General features: G+C 47.2%; 1 protein-coding gene across 1 annotated transcript in view; it reads left to right on the forward strand.

Moving 5' to 3' along the window:
- MYO16 (myosin XVI) overlaps nt 1–27,744 on the forward strand; it is a 421,162-nt gene that overhangs the window by 374,948 nt on the left and 18,470 nt on the right. The window contains exons 32-33 of the mRNA XM_047756311.1: nt 10,469–10,627; nt 25,432–25,514. Coding sequence (XP_047612267.1) covers nt 10,469–10,627; nt 25,432–25,514 — 242 coding nt within the window. The remainder of the gene's footprint in view (nt 1–10,468; nt 10,628–25,431; nt 25,515–27,744) is intronic.

Below are 27,744 nucleotides of genomic sequence, written 5' to 3' on the forward strand. Positions count from 1 at the left end.
TTTTTGGTTTTCCACTTTTGCTGATTTTCCTGGTTCTCTGCCCTGCTGCCACTCCATCAGTGAATGAATGCTAACGGTTAGCATTTTCCTGTCTCCTGTGACTCATAAGTGATCTGACCAGATCTCTAGCTGTGCTGAGGTTTGCTTAGAAGAGGTAGGGGGTCCAGAAGGAACTAGAAAACCCATTCCGAAGGGAGCACAAGAGTGTCCCTGCAATGCCGCAAATGTAGATTCTGTTTTTCTCAAGGACTGAAGTCATTCTTCTTAAAAGCAATTTTCAATTAAAAATCCAGGAGGGGCCCACGATGAGCTATTTATAAAGTTGATTAAACACCAAGAGACAAAACAAGGCCAGGACAATTCTCATGGAAGTATAAACATAAAACTAATAAATAAACAGTCTTGTTCTGAAATGATCTGCCGCTGGGTGTTGGCTGTTCCCCTAAGAAAGGCTGCGGGGGCTGTCAGAGTATCTGCCGGGGACCCTTCTTGTTGTTTCCAGATGGCAGCGCTTCCTTTCCCTCCCATCCAGGTGACACTGTACCAGTGTCACCAACACCAAAAGCTCCCAGTCACAGAGCAGGCATCGTGTGCTCGCCACCTCCGCGTTCTGGAGGAAGGGCGCCCGAAACTGGGACGCGGGCCGCCGGCCCAGCGCAGCTGTGCAGGTGCTGCGTTCCGAGGCTCCTGGCTCTCCGCTACCACCTGGCATTTAGGAAACATAAAAATAACAGCTCCATAAATAACCGCGTGACCTATGAGAGCAGACATGAGAAATCGGTCTCCGGGCCAGGCCAGCTTGTTGTTCAGATGTTGCATATTCGGCTAATTATAGGGCGGGCGAGCTGCAGGGAGAGGAAGGGGTGGCCCTGCGTTCCCCTCATGGCAGGGACAGGAGAGATGGGCCCAAAAGGAGCCAGTTAGGCGAACTGAAAATTGGCACGCCATCATTTTCTGCGCCTTTTTGGGTTCTGCAAACCTTATTTATACCGAGAGTCATTTTTTAGCTTTACTATGGGTGCATTCCTGCCCTGCTCAGCACATATGTTGTTGAAGATATCACTGTTTCCTGCTTCAGTTGGTGTTTTTAGCACAAACCCTCTCCTAAGACTTGGCAGGGGAGCGGGTGCCAGGAGCTGGGGCGGGATGGCAGGGGGGACCAGGAAGCACTTCCCTTCCGTCCGACTTAACCCCTGGGACCAGTGCGTGGCACTTTCTGGCACAGAAGGAGGCTGAATGTACAAGTTCAAGGGCAACTCTGAAAAGCCTGAGCTACTCAATGGTGGTGATTTCACACAGGGTGGAAACGTGGGGAGGGATGCTGCTGGGGTGGGGGGGCGCGGCGCTAGCCTCTTAGGGGAAGAGGCAGGTCCGGCGATTCTACTTTCTGAACCTGTCCTTCCCCCGGTCCCCGCCGCATTGTGCTTTTCTGCTTCGGGAGTAATCCGTTCGTTTAGACACAAAACTGTGTTCTGGGACGCAGCTGTCCCAAGAGCAATAGCCTGCGAACCTCGCGTCCTCACTGGCGGGCACTGACCCCCCCCCCCCCCGCTTGATCATTTCTGTGACTCTTGGCAAAGGGCGGGCAGGTCTCTTTCCCGTGGCATAGGGTCCATTAGGTTCCTGCTGTTCACAACACACACCCCTTTGGCATGTGCCTCCTGCTCATACCTGACAGCTCTTTACACAACCTCACGCGGGAAACCTCTCTGCTCCTTTGAGAACCAGCCTCCGCGCATCTGTGTGACGCCTCACACGTGACCGCTTTCTTTCTCTGGGGTAATATACCAGATGCTGTTATGGAGAAGCAAAAAATCTGATTTAATTCCTAGAGGCTTGTTATAGCAGAGTGCAGGGGCCTTGGCCGTGATTTCTAGGTCCTTATTTGTGTTTTATTCCTCATGCACAATGATGTAAGATTTTAGAGAAATCAGACTTTTTGGTCCATGCCCACGGCATGGAACAGTTCCCCAGGCCAGGGATCGAACCCAAGCCACAGCAGTGACAATGACAGATCCTTAACCCTCTGAGCCGCAAGGGAACTCTTGAGAAGTCAGAAATTTAAAAGGCATTGTTGGGAGTATCCATTGTGGCTCAGCAGGTTAAAAACCCGACATAGTGTCTGTGAGGATGTGGGTTCAATCCCTGGCCTTGCTCAGTGGGCTAAGGATCCAGCGTTGCCACAAGCTGTGGCATAGGTCTCTGCTGCAGCTCCGATTTGACCCCTAGCCCAGGAAGCTCCACATGCAGCAGGAATTGTCACAACATTGTACATCAAATATGCTTTAGTAAAAGAAATAAAATTTTAAAAAGGCATTGTTCTGGAGTCTCCTGGTGGCTCAGTGGGCTAAGGATGCAGTGCTGTCACTGCTGTGGCTCAGGTCACTGCTGTGGTTCAGGATCCATCCCTGGCTGGGGAACTTCCGCGTGCCCCAGATGTGGCCAAAGAAAAGGCATTGCTCCTTTGGTTTAACACAAAGGAGATGCTGATTTGGGGTCTGAGCATCCTGCCTGCGTGTAGTGACACAATAGCCACATGTGTCTGTCTCCAGAGTCAAGCTGCGACTTCTACATTTTAGAAACCAGAGCCTGAAAAGTGCTAGGACTGTGCCAGCTCTTCTCTCAGCCTTTGTGTTTTTCCTTAACGCCAAAGAGGAAAACACAAGCATATCCTTCCCTGCAGTAGCCTGGCTGGAGAGGAATTTTCCTATAGGGTTGCAGAATGAATTACAGCCAGCATGAGTAATGAGTTTAAAATATATTTTCACATTTTTTATGCCTTGCATAGCACTCTCAGCATTAAATCAGTCAAACGGCTATAGTTTGTTTTTCTCCAGCATTACTGAAAACCTGGATCCTGGTCGCTTCTGTTTCCAAAATACACCCCAAAACCATCTCAAGTGAAGGTAACTAAGAGAGAAACGATGTTTTTAAGAAGCATTACTCCATCGCTCCTGCCTTCCTCCTCCGCCTTGATCTTTCTGTGGTATTTGGTACTGTCAGCCTCGCCCTGCTTCTGGAAGCCCTTCCCCTCTGCCAAGAGCCCCCGCATCCCAGGCCCTGGCCCCTCCCCCAAGCCTACATCTGCCTGTTTGTATCCACTGTCACCTGCGCTGTGTCCTGTCTCTGTACTTGTAGGAACCTTGCTTTTCCTGGAGGAAATCCTCCCTCTGGAGCAATTTTTGTGTCTCCCTTAGACATTTTCTTTTCAGTCCTAATAAATGCTCTTATTCAAATAATCGGCGCTTGGTTTAGCCCCTGCATGGGTGGCTGTCACTTCAGAGTCCGCATTTGCAGCCCCAAACTCACACCCATCACCAGGCACCTTGCTGGTCCTGATTCCCTCCCAGTCCCCAGGCTCAAAGGGTCTGTGCCTCAGTTCGCCCCCCGCTTCCCTTCCTTCTGCTGCTGCCTGAGTCTAAACTCTCACCCCTCTTCCATTTCCAAGCTCTCTTTGAAGCTAGTCAGCTGGACACGTTTTGTGCTGGATGATAACCCTTTACAGGTGCAGCCTCCTTCACGTTACACGCTCACTCAGGTACCTCCCCTCCGGATGCTGCAGGACGTCCAGGCACTTCAGCATCCTGGAACCTGCTGCTCTGCATTTCTGCTTCCTTTTCCTCTCCCTCTCCACCGCACTTTGGGGTCCCCTGGCCGCCGCAACCCCTGCCTCTCCTGCATTTGCACGGCTTCCCTTTCGACCCCTGATCCCCTGCTGCCTTCACGCTGGCACTGAAGATGCTGGGAGCCATTACCTTTTGCATTGATAACCTTCTGACTCACGTCACCACCCAGAAGCCTGAGAAGAGGCACCTGTTAGCATGCATCTGGCTGTCCCTTCTGCACATGTCTGCATTTTATGTGTCAAAGGCTTTGACAGACAAAGCAGGCTTCTGTTTTGTTCGTTTTTAAAGGATGGGATGTGATCAGAGTTCCCGCCATGGCGCAGTGGGTTAAGACTCCAACGACAGAGGCTCAGGTGGCTGTGGAGGCATGGATTTGATCCCCAACCTGGCTCAGTGGGTTAAAGCATCTGATGTTGCTGCAGCTGCGGCTCGGATTCAGCCCCTGGCCTGGGAACTTCCATATGCTGTGGGTGCTACCCCCCAAAAAAAGGCTATGACGCTCTGGTTGACCATATCCCCTCACTGTGCATTTCATCCCCAAGTCTCACTGGTTTTGTAACTGGAAGTTTGAACCTTTCAATCTCTCTCACCTCCTTCTCTCACCCCCATCTTCCCCCGGCACCCGCTTATCTCTTCCCTGGATCTGTGACTCTGTTTCTGTGTTGTTGTGTGTGCTCATTTTTGGGGGGTTTTAAGTTCCACACATAAATGACATCATAGAGTGTTTGTCTTTGACTTGTTTCACTCAACACCTTCTAGGTCCATTCATATTGTCACGAATGGCAAGACTGCATTCTTCTTCTGGCTGAGCCGTATTGAATCGTGTGTGCGTGTATCACCTCTTGGTTATCCATCCAGCCACCCGTGGGCACTTGGTTGCTTCCATACTTTGGCCGTCTTGTTTTCTGCAGGTGAACACTCTTAGGGAGAAAAGCAAGCAGCCCTGTGGCTCTTTGAAGAGGTAGAAAACATTCCCCTCCCACACTCTGAAATTCCCCTTTACCTCGGAACTTGGAAGTAAGTAGAGATAGAACCCAAAGGCGTATTAACAGCAGACATCCTGTTACCTTTTTCCAATGATCTCATGTGAATGGACAAAAGTGATTTCCTGGGATGTGTGATTTCTCTGTAATAACACACGTGACTTTTTTTAGCTAGTAAACTTGTCAACTATTTCATAGTTACAACGAAAGGGTGGCTTTCGAAAATTAATGCTCAGGGCACGGTCGCTGTACGACTGCATTATTCCTTCTTCTTTCTCTTTCTGTCACCAATTATGGACTGAGTACCTGCTCTGTGCAGGCACTGCGGGAGGCACCAGCATCGCATGTGACTGGTGCCAATTTTCTAGAGGGAGGAGACGGAAAATAAACAAATAATTGAAATGTAAAAAGTCACGTGGTGAGAAGGGCCGTGTGGAAACCCAAGACAGGTGATGGGGACAGAAACTCACCTGGGGGTGGGGAAGGGGCTGCTGTCTCTGGAAGATGGTCTGCACGGCCTGTCAGCTCTGTGTGCTTGGTGCAGAGCACCTGCGTTTTCTCGGCTCCAGTGAGAAGCCGAGGGAAGGGGTGCGGAGGTGTGGCTGGCGAGGCAGGTGGCGGTGGGGTAGTGGGAGCGGCAGACCAAGGCGAGCAGGGGGTGGGATCCTGGAGGGCCCCTCTGCCTCAGGAAGCCTTTGGATCTCGACCTGAACAGAATAAGAAACCCCCGAAGAGACACGAGCGGCACATAGCAGGATCTGATTTACCTTGTGTGTATTTATTTAGTTATTACATGTTATGGGCGTAGAGCTGATTTACAATAGTTGGGTTCGTTTCGGGTGTGCAGCAAAGTGAAGCAGCCGTACACAGACACACATCCACTCTTTTTCAGGTTCTTTTCCCAGACTGTTGAGCCGAGTTCCCTGGGCTCGGCAGTAGGTCCTGGGTACTTGTTTAGACTGTGTAGAGCAGCCGGTATGGGTCAATCCTAAAGCCCAGTCTCTCCCTTCCCCCCCGTGTTCCCCCTCATACCCTAAGTTTGACTTCCAGATCTGTGCTGCCTTAGCTTTTAAAACAGGGTTTGTTGACACCACCCCTGCCCCAGGCCTGATGAGTCTTCCTTGGGGTGGGGTGCTGTCCGGTGCCTGGTAAGGTCCTTTGCTTCATGCATCCCCGATTTCTACTGACTGGATACCAGTAGCTCCCACCTCCCAGGCTGACAACCAAACACATCTCTCGTGTCTCGTGTCCCCTGGAGTGTTGGGAGGGTGCACTGTCACCTTGCATTGAAAGCCCGTTTTCAAAGGCTCACACCCACTGAGTGTGATTCCTTAGTTATACAAACGCTCGCACCAGACAAGCGTTTTTTGTACTCGCAGTGAGAGATCGGCCGGCATTCTCCGCCTCGATGAATACTCAGCTTAAAAGTGTCCTCATTGCATTCTTGTATTCAGTCATCATACTTTATGTAAAGGCCAAGACTTTGAGCCAGATCCCTCTGTGATTCATCGTTCCCGGACCTGTGAGAACAGCGCCAGGCAGGGGTCGCAGAGAAACCCCATCCACAGGCTAAAACATCACCCTGTTGGAATCAGCTAGGGTTACACAAACCGCTGATGGCATCAGATGCGGAGACACACAAATCCTAGACACACCAGGAAATCTCTACACGGGATTCGTACAGCACTCACTAATTGTTTGCTTAAATTCTTTGAGAATTGCAAATATTTTCTTTTGGGGTGACGTCTCTTCACCCTCAACAACCTGATGAGTGTGGCTCGGAAGCGTGAACGAACTTGATGACCTTCTTTGCTCTCAATTATTATTTTTTTAATTCTCCATCAAGTATGCCTCTTGGACCTGCACTTTCATAGCTAAGACTTTTTCGGGCTTCACACCAGGGTTCTCCTGCTGTGTCCCCGTTGTCGCTGCTTCCGTGCCTACGTAGAGGAACACGTGTTCTTTTGACAAGGAACGGTGCAACCACTGCTGCCCTAAACTGACCCTTTAAGGCAACATCACAGAGCGGAGAGTTTCTGCCTTTGACCCTCATTGTGGCTGAATCGAGAAATTAACAAGTTGGGACCCAGACTCTCGGGCACCTGGGTTCAACCTGGAGTAAGGGCGTTTATGAGCAGAGGCCGACACGGAATGCAGTCAGCAAGAATCTCCCGGTTAGGGAGTTCCCACTGTGGCTCAACAAGTTAGGAGCCCAACAGTGTCTCCATGAGGATGCAGCGTGGATCCTTGGCCTCGCTCATGAGTTAAGGATCCAGCGTGACAGCGAGCTGTGGCGCAGGTTGCAGTTGTGGCTCAGATCTGGTGTCGCTGTTGCTGCAGCTCTGATTCGACCCGAGCCCAGGAACTTCCATAGGCCGTAGGTGCGGCTGTAAAAAGAAAGAAAGAAAAAAAAGAATCCCCTGGTTAATATTCATGAGTGAGGATGACCCCAAGTCAATATTAATGTTGCAGCGCTGTGTCAGTGGCCAGGATACAGTGTTTCAAGCTGGGGTTCCCAGGTCACTACCACTGAGGCAGGGGGATAAAGTCCCAGGAAAGCAGCTGCCTTCCTCTCTACATCAGCAAATGAAACAAGGAGGGAAGACTTTCCAGAAGGGGCCACGCCGCCGAGGAACCAGTGCGGGTGGACAGCCACGCCCTACACCTCTCAGTCTACACTGACTGCTAGTGAAATGGCTGCATAGACGAACCCTCTCAGGCCTCAACGACCTCATCTCAAGAACAGGCGAGGGAGTGACAGCTCTTCAGAACTGTTCTGAAAATGAGAACTGAGTCAGGTCCCACCTCTCGCAAGAGATGGTAGTTGCTGTGAGAACAGAGTGAATGATTGCCGTCGGGTTGACCCTGCAGTCTTAGGTCTTAAGAAGGACTCACTGCCTGATTCCAACCCAGAGCCATCTTTGCATAGACAGACATATGCTTTCATGGTGAAAATGTAAAGAATTCTTTAGGACATAATGTAAGGACCACAGCCTAACTTGTGTGACGCATTTTAAAATATTTCTTGGCTACAAGGTCTGCTGGTTGGAAAAAAAATTTAAACTTTATAGCAAAAATGGAGATTTTTGACTATGATTAAGATACACCAGGAGTTCCCGTCGTGGCGCAGTGGTTAACGAATCCGACTAGGAACCATGAGGTTGCGGGTTCGGTCCCTGCCCTTGCTCAGTGGGTTGATGATCCGGCGTTGCCGTGAGCTGTGGTGTAGGTTGTAGACGAGGCTCGGATACTGCGTTGCTGTGGCTCTGGCGTAGGCCGGTGGCTACAGCTCCGATTCAACCCCTAGCCTGGGAACCTCCATATGCCGCGGAGCGGCCCAAGAAATAGCAACAACAGCAACAACAACAACAACAAAAAAGACAAAAGACAAAAAAAAAAAGATACACCAATTGTTGGAGTTCCTGTTGTGGCTCAGTGGGTTAAGAACCCAACTACAATCCATGAGGATGCAGGTTCGATCCCTGGCCTCGCTCAGTGGGTTAAGGATCAGGCATTGCTGTGAGCTGTGGCGTAGGTCACAGACATATCTCGGTTCTCATGTGGCTGTGGCTGTGGAACCTCCATAGGCCACAGTGTGGCCCTAAAAAGCCAAAAAAAAAAAAAGAAAGAAAGAAGCTTAAAGAGAAATAAAAGCAGGGTGAATGTTTGTGTCTTGAGACAGCTTTAAAACCTCTTTTTTTACCAATTTTCAGAAGATCCAAAAAAAAAAAAGGGGAAATGGAGTTGACCACATTGAATAAATACCCTCTGAGGTCCAGCCTGTGGGATGACCTCTCTGTCAGGAGCTGGGATGGTGACGCTCCCCCTCTGTTCACCTGCGGGCCTGGCCACGCCCACTTCACTTGTTTGTGTTTTGAATTGAAGCAGCATTGACTTCGGATGTTGTGGTCATTTCTCCTGTAGCACACAGCGATTCAGTTGTACATATACACATACAAACTTTTTTTTTTCACTTTTATTTTTTTCTTTTTAGGGCCATAGGTGTGGCACATGGAAATTCTAAGGCTAGGGGTGAAATCGGGCCACAGCCACAGCCACGCAGGATCCAAGCTGCATCTGTGACCTACACTGCAGCCCATGGCAACGCTGGATCCTTAACCCACCGAGCGAGGCCAGGGATCAAACCTGCATCCTTATGGACACTAGTCGGGTTCTTAACCTGCTGAGCCGCAGCAGGGACTCCATCACTTGTTTTTTAAATACAAGGAGTCAGAAGCCACGGTGGTGGCTCCTTGGGCCCTGTGCGTATAAACCCCTCTGCCTGTTTGTCAGAGCCCTGCTCATTTTGCCCTCGTCCTGTGTGTCCAGTGCTTCCTTCTCGAAGCCTCGGCACGTGGTCCCGTCTGGGCAGGCCAGGCTTCTCTCTGGGGAAGGGTGGTCCCTGTTGCTCTGAGCAGGGTCCCCGGGGGCAGGGGGGAGGAGGAATGCCTATCCCATGCCGGGAAACTGGGTCGTCGTGGAGCCTCCGGCTAAGTGCTCACCCCCGAGTGCTCTTGGAGGGCAGGAGACGGCGTCCAGGAGGCAGAGCTGGGTCCCGCCAGGCCCGGCCTCCTGCTTCCGCCTTGGCATCATGGGAGAGAGTCACAGCTCTTCACCGCATGTAATAAAGCACATGATGGTTATCATCCCTGCGGAATACTGTGTCATAAATGTGTCCTAGTGTGTCTGAGACTTCAGGATGGCCTAAGAGAGGGCCAGGATCTCCTGTGCACCAACAGACAAGGGCGGAAGCAGCTGGCACAGCCCTGACCTTGACCGGAAATCCCCTGGAGAGTAGAGCTCTGTTTTGGGGTCTTTGGCCTAACTTAGACAGTGGCTTCTGTGTTCGTGTATCTCAGAGAACTCCGTGTAGGACATGCATTTAGGCACCTTTGGAGTTCCCTTGTGGTACACCGGGTGAAGGAGCCGACGTTGTCACTGCAGCAGCTCAAGGTTGCTGCTGTGGTGGGGGTTCAATCCCTGGCCACGGAACTTGCACATGCCATGGGAGAGGATTAAAAAAACACAAAAAACACCAAAAACAGACAAACATTTAGGCAACTTGGTTACTATATAGATTGCAGAAGTAGGGTTTGGAAGTTTAGTATCCCTAAGTTGGTAAAACAAATTTTGTAACCGTGTTGCAAATATATTTGTCATTCCTTTTTTTTCAAAACAATAATGTTGCCCCCGATGACTTAATTTAAAAACTCAGAAAGCTTCCAAAACATGAATATATTACCACATTTCTTTTAGGAAATAACCTTCTCAAGGGAGGCAATTCTATAATGACATCAAAAAATTTTGTATAGACGTGTTTAAAAATAAGAAATTTCGGAGTTCCCGTGGTGGTGCAGTGGAAACGAATCCAACTAGGAACCATGAGGTTGCGGGTTCGATCCCTGGCCTCACTCAGTGGGTTGAGGATCTGGCATTGCCATGAGCTGTGGTGTGGATCACAGACTCAGCTTGGATCCTGCGTTGCTGTGGCTGTGGTGTAGGCTGGCACCTGTAGCTCCGATTTAACCCCTAGCCTGGGAACCTCCACATGCCATGAGTGCAGCCCTAAAAAGCAAAAATAAATAAATAAATAAATAAACAATAAAAATAAATATAAATAACAAATTTCATTGTCACCACTTAGCGTGTCCCACTGTGTTTCATTAGGTTGATGCAAAATTTGGTGCCTATTTTGTAGACCAGACATTTGGTTAAGGTTAAGGATGCTTATTGAGTTACTGTTTCAAATGTAATTAATATTTGACTTGAGAAATTTGATGATGTCCTTCCACTAATTGACTCAATTCATTCAACACATTTTATCAGAAGAGGAGTAATTTTTTCTACACTCTGTTTTAGGTTTTGAAACTAACATGAACCTTGCCAGCCGAGATGACCTTGGTTCATCAGAAATCGCATCAGAGACCCAAGATAGAAATGCAAACAACCATGGACTTCAGTTGTCTAATTCCCTGTCCAGTGCTGTCACGGCTGAAAATGGAAATTCCGTCTCAAATGGTGAGTGCTTCTTTCAGACTTAAAAATGCAGTAGGCTTCAAAACTGGAAATGGGGAAAAAGCTAACAACGTGACTGTAGGACATGTCGTCAGCTTATTCTTTTTAAGTTAAAGAATTAAAATTGCGCTTGATGTTGGGTGACCTTGCAGAGATGTGTGTGGAGCACGTGGTCTGGGGAAACCAGCATCAGATGAGGCTCATACTGAGCGGAAGGAGGACGTGGATGATCTGATGATATTTGGAATGAAAAAAAAAATGCCTTTTTCTTTTCATACCTAAAAAGGGTAAAGGAGTGTGATATTGAAGGAATGGTGAACACCTAACTGGCTTGAAGGATTTCATGTGAGCGTATCGGTGAATATGCATCATTTAGAAATTGACTTGACTGCGTGCATCCAAAACCAGCTAGAAGAGGCTTAAACAAATAGTTTATTCCTCCACGCGAGCAGCAGCCCACCAGCAGGGCTTCTAGTGTTGTCTGAAGGGAAATTCAGACCAATCTTTTGTTGAGGGGACTTAAGGAGGTGGGCATATGGAATACACCTGTATTCTAGGCTTTTCTACCAAGCACAATGGGCATTGACAGAGTCCGTAGGAGGCAGCTGAGAAGCTGGCTGTGCCTCCTGGGATGGTGCGGACAGGCTGAGTTCAGCCCCTGCCAGGGCCACAGGGGTCAGGGGGACACCTCGAGGGGTCCATCCTAAGAGTCAGAAGGACAACTAAGAACCAGAGCTCAGCTGGGAATCATCTCAACCCTGGGGCAGGACTGAGGGCCTCCAGGATTGACAGGGCCCAGGTACCTGGGAGAAAAAAATATATAAATCCCTCCCAAAGGACAGTCAGAGCATCCGAGGCTTCAGAACGTTCTTACAAACCATTTTTCACACACGAAGTTCAACATCACATAATCAGAAGGAACCAGGCACATGAGGACACAAAATGAGACGAAAAATTACGAGAAGGAACACCATCATGGGGTATCTACGGGGCTCAAAGATTGGAGTTCAAAATCACGATCTTTAATGTAAGTACATTTACTGTGCCGGAGGAGACCAAAGAACGAGAATCTCAGCAGAAACCGGAAAAAGGCGGCCAATGGAAATTCTGGAAATGAAAAATACAGTCATAAAATTAAGTACAGTAGAGGATGAGCTTAAAGTTAATTAGACACAGCCATTTCAAAGGGATGTGGAAGATAAATCAGAACATACCCAGAATGAAACACAAAGGAGCAAAATAGAAATTCCAGAAAATGGTTTAGAGACCAAAGGAAAGGGGTCGTTGGAATCCTGGGGAAAGAAGAGAGGGTCCCTGGGCAAGAGAAACACTTCGGAGAGAAGTGGGAGAGGAGGTCCCCACACTGACGCCGGGGCTGAGAAACCGGTGGAACTTGGCAGCTTCTTGCAAAGCTCAGCACAGACGTTCCATCTGACCCGGCGCTCCCGCTGTGGATACTCACTGAAGAGGAGGGAAAACCATGTTCACACCATCACCTATAAGCAGACGTGCATCCCGCCTTTATTCACAATCATCTAAACCACAACTAGAAGTGCAAATCAGAACGACCGTGAGATACCACCTCACACCCGTCAGAACGGCCATCATTCGTAAGTCCACAAAAAAACAAGTGCTGGGGGGGGGTGTGGAGAAAAGGGAAGCCTCCTGCACTGTTGGTGGGAATGTGAGTGGGTATAACCACTATGGAGAACAGTATGGAGGGACCTTAGAAATCTGTACACAGAACTACCATATGACCCAGCAACCCCACTCTTGGGCAAATATCCCAACAAGACTTTCCTTAAAAAAGACACATGCACCTGCATGTTCATTGCAGCTCTATTCACAAGAGCCAAGACATGGAAACAACCCAAATGTCCATCGACAGAGGATTGGATTAGGAAGATGTTGATATATACACAATGGAATACTACTCAGCCATAAAAAAGAACAAAAGAATGTCATTTGCAGCAACATGGATGGAACCAGAGACTCTCATACTGAGTGAAGTAAGTCAGAAAGAGAAAGACAAATACCATGTGGTATCACTTATATCTGGAATCTAATATAAGGCACAAATGACCCTTTCCACAGAAAAGAAACTCATGGACTTGGAGAACAGACTTGTGGTTGGCAAGGGGGAGGGAGTAGGGTGGATTGGGAGGTTGGGGTTAATAGATGCAAACTATTGCCTTTGGAATGGATTAGCAATGAGATCCTGCTGTGTAGCACTGGGAGCTATGTCTAGTCACTTATGACGGAGCCTGATAATGGGAGAAAAAAGAATGTATACATGTATGTGCAACTGGGTCACCATGCTGTACAGCAGGAAAAAAAAATCGTATTGGGGAAATAACTATTAAAAATAATAACAAAATTAAAAAATAAGTAAATAAAACCAGCACGAAATGAAGTCTCCTTCACCTGGTAACCCAACCGTATTCGTTATCTACTGCTGTGTAAAAATTACCCCCCAAACTTAGAGGCTGTTGTTTTGTAGCGTCTGCTGGTCAGGAATCTGTCTGTGGTTGAACCCAAGTGCCTTTGGTTTAAGATCCCCCGTGGCAAAACAATCAGCTCTCAGCCAAAAATGCAGTCCTCTTGAGGCTGGTTGGAGAGGTGGTCCCTTTGCAAAATCACTCACAAGGGCTTCTGCATGGGGGGCTTCACAGCAAGGCAGCTGGCTTCCCCCCGCGCAGACCGTTCATGGGGTGCAAGGAGGAGCACCCACACCAGAAGCCACACTCACCACACAGCCTGCCCTGGGAGGGACCGCCAGCACTCCTGCCACAGCCTACCTGATGGACAAAGAGACACGGGAGACATGGAAGCACATATGAAAATAATGAAACATGGAGTTCCTGTTGTGGCTCAGTAGTTAATGAGTCCGACCAGGAACCATGAGGTCTCCGGTTCGATCTCTGGCCTTGCTCAGTGGGTTAAGGATCCGGCGGTGCCGTGAGCTGTGGTGTAGGTCGCAGATGAGGCTCAGATCCCGTGTTGCTGTGGCTGTGTTGTAGGCCGGTGGCTGCAGCTCCGATTAGACCCCTAGCCTGGGAACCTTCATATGCCTTGGGAGTGGCCCTAGAAAAGGCAAAAAGACGAAAGAAAGAAAGAAAGAGAAAGAAAGAAAGAAAGAAAGAAAGAAAGAAAGAAAGAAAGAAAGAAAGAAAGAAAGAAAGAAAGAAAGAAAGAAAGAAAGAAAGAAAAGGGAGGGGAGGGGAGCGGAGGAAGGAAGGAAGGAGGGAAGGAAGGAAGGAAGGAAGAAAGAGAAAGAAAGAAAAGGAAAGGAAAGGAAGAAAGAGAAAGAAAAGAATAATTGAACTTAACTGAATTCCATGAACCTTTAAAAGATTTATTTAGTGTAAGTTCCCATTCATGATATTAATATATTTTAAAGCCTTCAGTTTCTAAAAAGCATGCGATCCACGAAGATGCTGAAAATTTAAATGTAAAAGAGTAGAAAAGAAAAGGATATAGCACGTAAATATTAAAAACAACAGTTCTCATCTGTTTGGAAGTTACGAATTGCATCTCTGAGTAATCAGTAGATTCAAGGAGGCTAAAGACCTTGAATTACTGAAATATTAAACAAGCGACAAAATGAAATGTTAATTCTTGGGAGAAAATTGTTGAAATATTAATAAAATTGAGAATGCTCCTTCAAGCTTGATAGAGAAGTGGATACAAACAGCTAAATCTGAGATGAAAAAGGAGACCTCCCATAGATCCTGCAGAAATGAAAAAATGATAGTGATAGTGATTATTTTATGAACAGTTTTATGCCAGAATAAATTTGTCAGTTTAGATGAATGACTTTCTCACCAAAAAAAAAAAAAAAATTACAACTAACCAAAATGAAGAAAAGAAATAGGAAAGGTAAAAAGTAGTTTAAATATTAAATTATTGACTTGGTAAATGAATACTTTGCTACAAGGAAGACTCTGGGCCCAAATGGCTTTTCTGTAAGTTCTCTCAAGACTAAGATGAAATAATTCCACAATTCTACAATCTCTTCCAGAGGATGAGAATGAAGAAGGAAAAAAAGCAACAAAAACCCCACCAAAAAACCCAGAAAATTCTCCCAGCTTGCATAAATAGCCATTTAATTTCTGACCAAATTGGCCTTGCAGGACGTTAGGGGAAGAATAAATCCATTTCTCTTCACTTGAGAAACAAAAACGCAACCCCTCCCTTCCTCTGTGCACACACGATCCCTGGCAAATTACACACCTAAATATCAGGTGTAAAGTAAAATGTATAGAGGAAAATAGAAAATGGTGATTTTTTTTTAAACCTTAGATACAGGAAAAGAGAGGAGTCCTTAAACGAATTAAACAAGACACAAAAGCATATTAATCACAATTCCACCATTTAAAAAAGGCGGGGGGAGAGTTCCCATTGTGGCTCAGCAGATTAAGGACCCAACATAGTATCCATGAGGATGCGGGTTCCATCCATGGCCTCACTCAGTGGGTTAAGGATCTGGCGTTGCCGCAAACTGCAGCGTGGGTCGCAGATGTGGCTCACATCTGGCATTGCTGTGGCTGTAGCATAGGCCGCCAGCTGCAGTTGCAGTTCAACCCCTAGCCCAGGACCTTCCATATGCCCCAGGTGCGGCTATAAAAACAAACAAACAAAAAATTGGGAGACAGAAAGAGGGGGAGGGTATTTCAGAATGGACGTCAGGTATCCAGGACAGTGGTACCCATGCCCATCTGAGATTCCTGCCTCAGCATCCTTTCTCTGGTTCCCTCCAGGTCCAAGTAAGGATGGGGGATGTAGTTTTTCATCTGAGTGCATTGCTCACCCAAAGATATTCAGTGCCAGCCTGCCTGGCAGGAGGGGCCAAATGAAGGGTGGACAAAATCCAGCCAGACTGTTCTCCTCTCGAGTCTCGCTTTGCTTGGAAGGAGCCACGAGGTGGATGGTTGACTGGGGCAGGGTTTGCTCAGGCTCAGCACTAAGGACCCCGGGGTAATGCAGAATGTTCTGTTGGAATCCGGAAAAAGAGATTGTTTTAATCACACACACAGAGAAAAAGCCTCAACGTGTTTATGAATATGCTACCCCATCATATTAAGCAGGGATTACATATAACGATTAGACGTGTTTGGCTCACGGGACAGAGGTGTTTGGGTGCCATCGGAGGAAATGACACTGGGAAGCTACAGAAAGACTTTTATGCCAGCAATAAAGATTTCTAGAGAAGGGAGCTGCAGTTACCAAAAATTTATTACCGCTAAGAACAGACAAAGACTGTGCAGGCTGGCGGGGCTCCACCGTACAGGCCTCTGCAAGGGTTTCTTCGCTCTGACTTGAGCATCCTTCTTCAATAATATATTTACCGTTTGTGTGCTGTTTTCGTTTTAGGCAGGCTCTAAAAACTATACATGTTCTATGTGACAATTTGGAACATACAGGAAAGAATAAAGAATGAGTAAAAACCACCCTTCCCTCTGTTACTTAGAAATACTCTCATCAGGTCTAACATTCTTTTTTGAACTCGTGTAGAATTCTCTTTTCACACAAATATACGTGTGTGTTTATACATTTGGTTTTGCTTTTATAAAGTTGGAGTTATGCTACGTGTGCAGTTTTAACGATCTGCTTGTTTTTCCATGGGACTCTCATGAGTATAGACCTGGGTCAACAAATGCATATCTGCATCGTTACAGCTGGTCACTAATTGTACGAAATGCATGGCATCTCTCATCATATAGGATTACCATGACTAATATAACCAACCCTAGGAGTTCCCATTGTGGCTCAGAGGGTTAAGAACCCAACATAGTCTCTGTGAGGATGCAGGTTCGATCCCTGGCCTCACTCAGTGGGTTAAGGACCCAGTGTTGCCGCAAGCTGCAGCGTAGGTTGCAGCTGTGGCTCAGATCCCATATGGCTGTGGTGCAGGCCTGCAGCTGCAGTTTTATTCAGCCCCTATCTTGGGAACTTCCATGTGCTGCAGGTGCAGCCGTAAAAAGAAAAATAAATAGAATGAAATGATAAAATAAAAAATTAAAATAAAATAAAATAACCAAGCCTATTTGTTGGGTATTATTAGAATTAGCTCCCCATTTTTCACCCTTAGAATAACACTGAGTGTTTATAGTGGATTACCCCAATTTGATTAAAATAGGCATTTTGGGGAGTTCCTGTCTTGGTGCAGTGGAAATGAATCTAAGAACCATGAGGTTGTGGGTTCAATCCCTGGCCTTGCTCAGTGGGTTAAGGATCCAGTGTTGCTGTGAGCTGTGGTGTAGGTTGCAGACTGAGCTCGGATTTGGAGTTGCTGTGGCTCTGGCACAGGCTGGCAACTGTAGCTCTGATTAGACCCCTAGCCTGGGAACTTCCTAGAAGAAAAAAAAAATAGGCATTTTGTGAACTTGCCATGTTAATGTGTAATGTTTGGATTTTTGTGGGTGTGTTTAGATGGAAACAAGGGTATAATCTTTCTTTTAAAGCTATTGCTTTCTGAAATCTCTGATGATAACCTTTTGCAAAAAGATGAGAATAACAAAAACATTGTATACCCTGATATTGAAATTAAATATTCCTAAAACAATAACAGAGGAATTTGAGTGATAGTAAAAAAGTAAATGATGAAATAATATTTCATAAAGCTTGCATATATCTAGTAAGAAAGTGATTAATTCTTTTTTTTTTTACTTTCAATCTTGGAGTATTTAAGGATGGCCACTAAACAAAAAGAGTGAATTTTAAATGCATTGGATGATCAAAATGGAATACACAAGAGTTCCTGCTGTGGCACATTGGGTTAAGAATCCAACTGCAGTGGCTTGGGTTGCTGCAGAGGTGCAGGTTTGATCCCCGGCCCAGGGCAGTGGGTGAAAGGACCTGCGTAGATTGTAGCTGTGGCTTGGATTCAGTCCCTGGTCTGGGAACGTCCATGTGCTGTTGGTGTGGCCATAAAATAGTAAAATTTAAAAATTAAAAAAAACCCGAATGCACAAATATTTAAGAAAGTGGGCCATACACCCATTCACTTGACTGAATTTCACGCCGTGGCTTCTCCTTAGCTCACCTCGGATGACGCTTATCCTGACATAAGGAGACAGAAAATAGAAACTCCTTCACCAAAATACTCAGTTTGTCTGTGTTTTGAGTCACAAGCCAAAGCTATGGCTTGGGAAATAGTCCCACAAAACTTAGTTCTTTTTTTGTGTACTCAGAGTCTTACTCTAAACATCAGAATAACCCTCCCCCCAACCCACAGAACAAACAAACAAAAACCCTCTAGACCAAATGGAGGTTTTTGTGGGATAGTTCGCCTGAAATTAGTCATATAAAATTTAATATTGAAGGATCTCTGGGCTCTAAGCTTCAGTAGGTAATGGAGAGTGTACTTCCAACCCTAGAACACAGATTTGTCTTCTTCCCCTTAAATGCTTACAGAAACCAGATTTTAAAATAAAGCCAGTTCACAGAGTTCCCATCATGGCTCAGTGGAAACGACCCCGGCTAGTATCCATGAGGACGCAGGGTCAATCCCTAGCCTTGCTCAGTGGGTTAAGGATCCAGCATTGCTGTGAGCTGTGGTATAGGTTGCAGATGCAGCTCAGATCCCGCATGGCTGTGGCTGTGGTGGAGGCCGGCAGCTGCAGCTCCAGTTGGACCCCTAGCCTGGGAACTTCCCTATGCCGCAGGCTTGGCCCTAAAACGTGAAGGAGAAAAAGAACCCTACTCAAATCAGTTAGTAGTACGGACTCACAATCCATTGCATATAGTCAGTAAGCTTTCTAAATAAAGGCACGAGATGGAAATAAATGTTTAAAATAATTTGAAGTTTTAATTGAATCCGAAATCGTGTTATTTTCAAGGAAACGATTTCTCTGGAATGCCAGTATCTGCGCGCCACCTCTGCTTCCCAGAAATAATTATCTGTTTGTTCATTTGCTGAAATATAGTTATGTGTGGGTAATTATAGCTATCACTTACTTTAATTGCCATCCTTTTACTGACGTGAACACAGACTTAGATCTTTTTTGTATACTTAATTATTCCCTGGACTTGGGGTTATTTATCATTGGATTAGAGAACACTTTTTAGTGCTAGAATGTTGTAGGGATATGTTTATTTAGGGGGAAATATAGATGCAACAAATTCTGTCTGGGCCATTTTGTGTTCAGTATGATTTTCTTTCTTGCTGCTCGACGGCTGTCCATGTTATTGCTGGGCCTCAAAAGGAAAGTGGCAATGAAGAAATGCAGTCATCACATTTGATTTTATGTTTACCATCACGTGAAGATTATCTCTTTTTATTTGTGCCACGCTGATCCTTGGTGTGTTGGAAGGATAACCGGCATGGTTCACCGGGTGAGACGGTTTGCAAGTCCATCCAGACAGGTCCAGACCACTTAGCAAAGCAGCCTTTGGTTGAAATCCATGAGGTCTACTCACCATCAGGTAGCATCATCTTGTTTTCGGAAATTGTCTAAGATTCTCTGGAACTCATACTGCTTTCAAAGCCTAACTGCCAGGAGTTCCCGTGTGGCTCAGCTGTAATGAACCCAACTAGTATCCAAGAGGATGCGGGGTTTGATCCCTGGCCTCATTCAGTAGAGTAAGGATCCGGTGTTGCTGTGAGCTGGGGTGTGGGTCACAGACGTGCTTGGATCTGGCGTGGCTGTGGCTGTGGTGTAGGCTGACGGCTGCAGCTCCGATTGGACCCCTCGCCTGGGAATTTCCATATGCCACACGTGCGGCCCTAAAATAGCAAAAAAAAAAAAAAAAAACAAAACAAAACAAAAAAAGAAGAAGAAGAAGAAAAAAGCCTAACTGCCAGAGGAAGCAAGTCTCACTTGACGGTCTGGAATATTGTGCAGTTACCTATTCTGAGCAGCAGAAGGTAGCTTTGTAAAGAAAACAAGCCCCTCGAGGCATTTCAGAAAGCCCTGCCCCACGCCTCCTTTTAGTTACAAATATTTTGAAGTCACATTAAATCGTTTCCAGTTTGGACCTCACTTAGTTCACTTTCCTCCACTGTAGTTGAAAAGTCAGGTCGAAAGCGGCTGGATTGAACCGCTGGCGCTGCCACTTCTGGGCAGTGTCCGTGGTTCCCGTTGCCCCAGGTTCAGACCCAAGGCCTGGTACTTACTTACTCTGTGACCCTGGGAAAGTAACTTAATCTCTCCAGTTCTCTGTTTTCTCTGCTTAAAAATGGGGACCCTCAGAGGATTCTCCTCGGGGGATGGTTATGAGGATTCAGGAGGAAGACAGCAGCACGAATGAATGCTCAGGAAGCACCACCCGTACACAGTTGGCACAACAGAGGAAATATTTTAGAGCTAGAAGATCCCTGAGCATTTATCCAATAGAAACGAAAAGGACGTGCACGGGGCAGATGAGGTCTAAGCAGCGAGGGAGCTCTCCAAGACCACACGGGCTAGAACCAATGCCTTGTTGACACACGGACCCCAGGACACACGTGTGTGGAGTCAGACCCACAGGTGAGGTCGATGGTCTGCGCTGGTGGTCAGCTGAGGGGCAGGCATGACGATTTGGAGCCTCTGGGGTGAATGGGAGCTGGGGCGTGTGGGCGGACCTCCGGGGAAGAACGGGCACGGTGTTGCTGCCCTAGTGAGACTCTGAGGAGGAAGGGATACAGGACCGTGTGTGCTGGAAACTCGCACCCCAGCATCTGGTCTGGGAGAAGCCTGTGCCTGTGAGGAAACTAGAGAAAGTTAGGTGGTGGTTGGTTTTTTTCCTTTTAAATTTAGTCGGAGTGCAATTGACTTACAACGGTTGTGTTTCAGGTTTATAGCAAAGTGAATCAAATATACAGATACACGTATCTATTCTTTTCAGATTCTTTTCCCCTATAAGTTATTACAGAGTATTGAGTGGCTTTCCCGGGACTATACATAGGTCCTTGATACTTATTTTATATACGGTAACGTGTATGTATGTTACTCCCACCTGCAGATGTAGCCCCCGCCCTCCGCACTTCCCCTTTGGTAACTGCAAATTTGATTTTGAATCTTTGGGTCGGTTCCTGCTTTGTGAATAAGTTCTTTCACATCATGCTTATTAGACTCCGCATGTCAGTGCTGTCATATGATATTGGTCTTTCTGTCTGACGTCACTCAGCGTGATCATCCCTGGGTCCATTCATGTTGCTGCAAATGGCATTTTTTTTTTCTTTTTAAGGCTGAGTAATATTCCGTTGTGTGTACATGTACCACCCCTTTATCCACGCATCTGCCAGTGGACACTTAGGTTGCGTCCATGTCTCTGTATTGTAAACGCTGCTGTGATGAACGTTGGGGTGCATGTATCTTTTCAAATTATGGTTTTCTCTGGATAGATGCCCAGGAGTGGGATTGCTGGGTCCTAGGGTAATTCTGCTTTTAGTTGTCTGAAGCATTGCCGTACCGTTCTCCACAGTGGTTGCACCAGTTTGCATTCCCAGCAACAGTGTAGGAGGGTTCCGTTTTCTCCACACCCTCTCCAGCATTTCTTGTTTGTAGACTTTTTGAGGATGACCATGGTGCAGTTGTAAGTACGTGTGAACCATTAATCCTGTGAGGGACACTCGACTTCCAAGGGAAGTCAACGAATAAGGGCAGATGACGCTTAAATGTCCGCCAGCTCCAGCCAGGAATCTTCTGCCTATGGGTAGCCCAGTGGGACTGTACCCAAGGCTGTGGGGTTTTCTGGTGCCTTTGCATAGCAGTGTCCCCTTAGCTACATGAGGGACACATGCTCAAGGCTTCACAGGGGAAATGACAGAATTTCTGGAATGTTCTAAAAAGATAGATGGAAGATAGATAAATAGAAGCTTGAAATACTGAAAGTCCCAAAGCTTGGTGATAGGTACATGGTATTTCACTCCATATTCTCTTGACTTGGATATGTGCATGAAATTTCTGTAATCAAAATTTTGAAACACTTGTTATTTTGATAGATAGAATGGGTTCATCATTAGAGTCTGATGTGCATTTTGTTGACTACTTAGTGAAAATAAGTACCAGAGTTCCTGTCATGGCTCTGCGGAAACGAACCTGACTAGTATCCATGAGGACTTGGGTTCGATCCCTGACCTCGCTCGGTGGGTTCAGGATCCAGCATTGCAGTGAGCTGTGGTGTAGGTCACAGATGCGGCTCAGATCTGGCATTGCTGTGGCTATGGTGTAGGCTGGCAGCTGCAGCTCTGATTCGGGCCCTAGCCTGCCTGGGGAACTTCCATATGCCACAGTTGTGGCCATAAAACAAACAAACAAAAAGGGAAGTACTGTTATTCTATTCTAACTTTCCATGCATATTCTTTGCCCATATTTTAAAATCTGACAGTAGGTCCTTTATTTTGATTTGGTGTTTTTAAATGCTCTGTATTGGCCTTTAAGTTTTGCATTTTATTTATTTTGGGGGGGGTATGTTAAACTATATTTTTAATGTTCAAATAGAGATACTAGTACATCTTTTTTCTTTCATGGTGTGTGCCTTTGGTGTCATTTTTAGATCATTTGCCTTTAAAAAGTACTGCTTCAAATATGGCAACAAAAAAAGTGTTTTATTGATCATAAAACAAGAAATCCTGCCTAACCTTCCTTGCACCTTCCGGGCTTCTGGCTGTTACTTTACTTCTTGGGGTTCAGGGTCCTGCAGAGTATTTGCTGAAACAGGGCCCCCTCATCCACCTGCTACCACCTTAAAGGTCAGCACCACCCCAGAGCCCTCAGTCCAGGAGCCCCCCAGCTCCTCCTGCCCCAGGAGGAGACGCCCTTCCCGTGGTTTCTCCAGCGTCCCCCTCCTTCCTCCCTGCGTGCGCGCTGTCACCACCTGGCTCCCCACCCTGGCATCTTCGCCTCCCCCCACTGACTCCATCTGCCCAGACCCTTCTTCGGTCAACAGGTGAGAGGTGTCTTTTAGCCCCTGTGGGGCTAACTGGTGCCACAGCTTCTCTCAGACTCTCCAGTGACGCCCATGGCCTTCCCCTGTGGCCCGATGTCTCTGAATTGTCAGGGGTGGTCCTTTAACTTCTGGACCGCACCCTCTAGGCCCCCCCACCCCCCGAGGGCGGGGAGTGATTTTGGATCCCACTGCCTTTGCTCGGATGTCCCCTCGGCCGGGGAGGCCCTCCTCGCCTTTGACCTTGCTCCCCGTCCTAGAAGGACCACAGCCTCCGGCATCTGCACCACCCTTTGCTCTAATCCCGCCCGCACAGCGAGTCCCTCCTTCTCCGGGATCCTGCCGGACGCCACCTGCACTCGGAGTAATCCTTAAGTCGTCTTGTTACGTCCCCTGCGTAAGATTTGGGCTCCTCGAGGCAGGGCTTCCCTCGCTCCTTGGTTGCATTTCCCAGGGCTCTATTCAGTAGGTGCTTAGACAGCTCCCAGCTGGAGTTGACACTGTGAAAAGCGAGTCATCCAGCTGGCTCTGAGGTTATCCTCACTAAGCCGAGTTTCGGTTCTGACTCAGAAGAAACTTCTAGTTGATCATTTATTTATTTATAAACTGTCTGTTGTTTCTTTCTTTCTTTTCTTGTTTTTTTTTTTTTTTAGGGCCACACCCGCGTCATGTGGAAGTTCCCAGGCCAGGGGTCAAATTGGAGCTACAGCTGCTGACCTACACCACAGCTCATGGCAATGACAGATCCTTAACCCACGGAGCGAGGCGAGGCCAGGGATGGAATCCACCACCTCATGGTTCCTAGTCGGATTCATTTCCACTGCACCACGACGGGAACTCCTAGCCGATCATTTAGTTTTGAAAAATGGGTCAGCTCTCCTCTCCTTCCCCAGGCGCCTGGTCTCCGTGAGACGTCCAGGGAAGCGGGTTCTCCAGAAATGGACATTTGTCTTGCTTGTCTGCGGGCCCTCCGCTCCCGTCTCACACTTCGAGACTCCTCTTTCACGGGAATCCCAGACTCTCCGCTTTGCCCTGCTACCTGGACTCCCGCTTACTGCTGACTCTGCTTACCCGGTGGCCTGGGACACCAGCCTGTGCCGGGCCGTGGATTCCCACCGCCTTTCCTGTCTTGATCCCGACCCTGTGACGCTAACTGCTTGGTCGGAACCTTCCCCACACCTGACGCAGTAGTCTTCTGGCCAGCTTCGCTGTTGCTTATGGCCAGGCCCCAGGCCCCAGGCACCCTGTGACCGCCCCTCCATAGGTCTGTCACCTTCCAGATGCTGCCGCTCTGCCCGGTTTCCCTGAACTAACCCTTCCACGCCAGGGTGTTGGGATTCGGAACAGGAGACCCTTGGGGAGGTCTTCTTATGTGTTACCAGGGTCGTGTGGGCTTCCCGGAGAAACTCACTTGCTGTTATAACTGGAAAAGTGTGCAGTGAGCCAGCGGCCTCTAAATCGGGGATCATGGGTGTTTCAATCAGTGGCATCCGACTGGTTAATGAGGACGTCAGATGAGCCGAGCACTCGCTTCAGAGTTGGTGGTTCTCTAGGTTGAACTTTCACTGGCTAGTTTTTGTTTCTTTGTTTTAGGACCACACCTGCAGCATATATGGAGGTTTCCAGGCTAGGGGTGGAATCGGAGCTGTAGCCACCAGCCTACACCACAGCCACAGCAACATGGGATCCTACCCCACAGCTCACGGCAACACTGGATCCTTAACCCACGGAGCAAGGCCAGGGATCGAACCCACATCCTCATGGATACTAGTCAGATTGGTAACCTGCTGAGCCACAACACCAACTCCCTGGATAGTTATTTTTTTAACTTATTCATTTTTATGGGTTACTTTCTTTCTCTTTTTTTTTTGTCTTTTTGCTATTTCTTGGGCCGCTCCCATGGCATATGGAGGTTCCCAGGCTAGGAGTCGAATCGGAGCTGTAGCCACCGGCCTATGCCAGAGCCACAGCAATGCAGGATCCGAGCCGCGTCTGCAACCTACACCACAGCTCACGGCAACGCCAGATCGTTAACCCACTTAGCAAGGGCAGGGACCGAACCCGTGACCTCATGGTTCCTAGTCGGATTCGTTAACCACTGCGCCACGACGGGAACTCCTTATTTTTTTTTATTTTTTATTTTTTTGTACTTTCTTGATCGATTCCTTTCTCACAGTACTTCTCAGCTGGGGATGATTTTGCTCCCCGGGACGTGTGGCCACGTCTGGGGACATTTGGGGTTGCCACACCTGAGAAGGTGAGGCTGCTAAACACGCTGCAAGGCCCAGGACAGCCCCGCAGCAGAGACGGGTGTGGCCCCAAGTGTCAGCCGAGCTGCAATTGCGAAGCCCTGCTCGGGTCACGAGGGTCTTCTGGGGCCTCGTCAGTGTGTCTGTCCCTCTGTGGGTGAGGGGGTGTGAAGTTCCTCACCCCGTGAAGCTGGCTCTGGATGGGGGTCTCTGGTGGCACCTACCCTGACTCTTTCCTCATGGGATGCCCCCCCATCGCCTCCCTCCCTTTGTGCCTGGAATGAAGGACAGTCAACAGAATGGAGCCGAGGTGGGGACTGGCTCCTGTGGCCTCTGCCTCCCTCCTGCCCCGAGAAGGGGCTACAGCTCGCAGCCCCAGGAAGTGCCACCCTCTGTTGTCCACGGGCTTCTCTTCCCCACCTTCAGTCTTTGAAAGCTTCCCCTTCTCCCCTCCAGGACGTCCTCGCTCGCTTTTGGGCCATGATGTGTTTCTTCTCGACCGTGTCATCTTTCCCCGCCCCTGTATCAGATGGTGTTCCCGTGCTGCTGCGGGAGCTGGCCGTGTCATTGCATGCATGGCTCCTGAGCTTCATTTCCATCTGTGAGATGTCACAGTTTTAGTTGGTTCAATGAGTACCCGGCTTAAGGGTGCCCAGCTTAACGGCTGCTTTGCGTTGCCCTCCACAGGTTTACCTGAAGATGGTTTCTCCAGGGTGTCTGGGAGCGGAACCTCATCCTTTCAGAGACATAGAGAGAGTCACACCACTCAGGTAATGACCCCTCCGTGTCCCCTTCGAGGTGAACCCAGCTGTAACGCACGTTCAGGTGCAGTGGGAGATGCATGCAGGTGGGACCCACAGTGTTTGTTCTCTGTGCACTGGGAACACAGTTCTTTTCGACTCTGCAGTAAGTTTCTTCAACTCAGCTTTCCTTTTTCCCCTCTCTATCAGCTGACTCCGACCCATTTTCTTCTGGTTTCAAAAAAAAAAAAAAGAAAAGAAAAAGAAGAAGACTGTCCAAAACAAATAAACATGAATAGATGGTTTGAAATGAAATGTTATAGACATAATTTATGTTGTGGTATTTTAAGATCACTATGCAGTGAAGGGGATATTACGTCCACTGAATGTTGGTGTTTTCGGCCCTTGACCGCAGCTAAAATAGGAAGACTTCAGGTGACAACCGCCTGGAAACAAAATGCTTGAAGCCCTGTGGCTTTATGGCAGGGCTGTCATATCTCAGTCACTGCTTCCAAATTCCAGGTAATCCAAATTCAAAGCAAAATGAGATCTCGGCTCACAAAACTGGGTTTTGGTGTGTTTCGGTGATTTCAGGTGTGTGTGTGATGTGTTTGGCCTCAAAAAGTTCCCCAAAATAAAGAAGATAAAAAAGAAACTATTGTTTGTAGAAAGAAGAAGGATTGGTTTCACATAATTTAGTGTTCTTTTTATGTTGAATTTTAAAGTACTGTTTTCAATAATTATCTTAAAAAATATGACTTTGCATTGAAGCTGATTATATATCAGAAATTTATTATCAATATATTCAAAGATTATTGCTTTGGCAACAAGATCATTTTGCATGAAGTTACAGTACAACTTTTTAAATTTTTTTAAAAATTTTAATTAAAGTATAGTTGATTTAGAGCAACTTTTATTACGTCAACTATCTACACTCAAATTGTTTAAAACCTGAGTCAAGTATCTAGACGTTTCCAGGAAACTAACTCTCCAGCTCAGGATCAGTTTCATCTGGATATTTGACATGATGTAGACACAGTTATGTTATCAGCTGAGATTTTTCTAAATAACACTGATGAGGTAGTGAGAAAAATCAATAATTTTAATCTTAAAAATAAATCTTAGAGTAGGCAGTCTGCTGAAATCACTTACACTGATACATGGGCATTGAAAGAGGGACGATGCTGATTGCTTGCAATAATAGACTGTCCCCATCTCCCCTCTGTTCCTTAGAGATGCATTTACTTTACCTTGTAAGAAGCGCAGATGCTTTATCTATGGTAATTCCCGGGGACCTGCTCCTAAAGAACGTGGGCTTTATCTTCCTGATCGGGTTGACTCCTGTCTGTTAGAGCACCGTGGAAGGGCCATCAGCCATCCTTCCTGCTACCCTGAGGTTCCCAGAGAAGAGCATTAATTTTGAAAGAAGGTGCATGAAATAACCACCTCTGGAACTTTCCCTCCGGTTGTTCGTGGGTTTGGCTAAGAAGCAAAGAGAGATGAGAGAGGTTGTCAAGAATGATTTGCCATTCCCGGTTTTCCAGGAGGGCTTGTTTTCAAGTGCAAACCATCTCCAGTTATCCCCCAGAGGTTTTTTGTTTGTTTGTTTGTTTGTTTTTTCATTTGAGGAAATGGAAAACCAGGCTCATTTTCTTCTGCGCCTGCTGTGTATTTTTGTGGCAGGACACACATGTCGACGTCAGGGACCTATAACTGTTAGGTGAGCCTGTGGGTTGAATGGCCACACATCCCTCAGCATAAATGCCCCTTAGGTGAGCCGTATGGTGGAAATATGGACACATCTGGGCATACCGCGTTCTTGATTTTCTAGTAATGCAATTAAAGAAGTCTATAAAATCAGTCCTGAGCTGATGGGGCATATAGCAGTAAAATGAAACGTTGACTAAAAATTGAATTCCTCTTTGAGGATGTCTGTATTTAATTAGCATTATCAGTGATTTTAATGAAATCCCTTTAAGGAAGACAAAAGGTGTGGGCATTCTTGTAGCTAAAGAACACAAGGAATGGATTTGGTAATTTGCCGAAGATCACAGGGGACATGCAGAGTTTGGATGTCAAGAGCCTGCGTCCTGCTTCTGAGAATGAACTTGTCATAACTCATTAAAACCGACGGAGGAGTCATCCAACGTTGACATAAAATGTAAAGAATTTCTGGTCAGGAGAGCAATCTTCAGGAGCTGTTGTGGACGCTGATGATGACTGCCTTTACACTGGCGACCGTGTGTGGCACCTACCCAAG

Source organism: Phacochoerus africanus, chromosome 13 (assembly GCF_016906955.1).
Source record: "Phacochoerus africanus isolate WHEZ1 chromosome 13, ROS_Pafr_v1, whole genome shotgun sequence".
Lineage (NCBI taxonomy): Eukaryota > Metazoa > Chordata > Mammalia > Artiodactyla > Suidae > Phacochoerus > Phacochoerus africanus.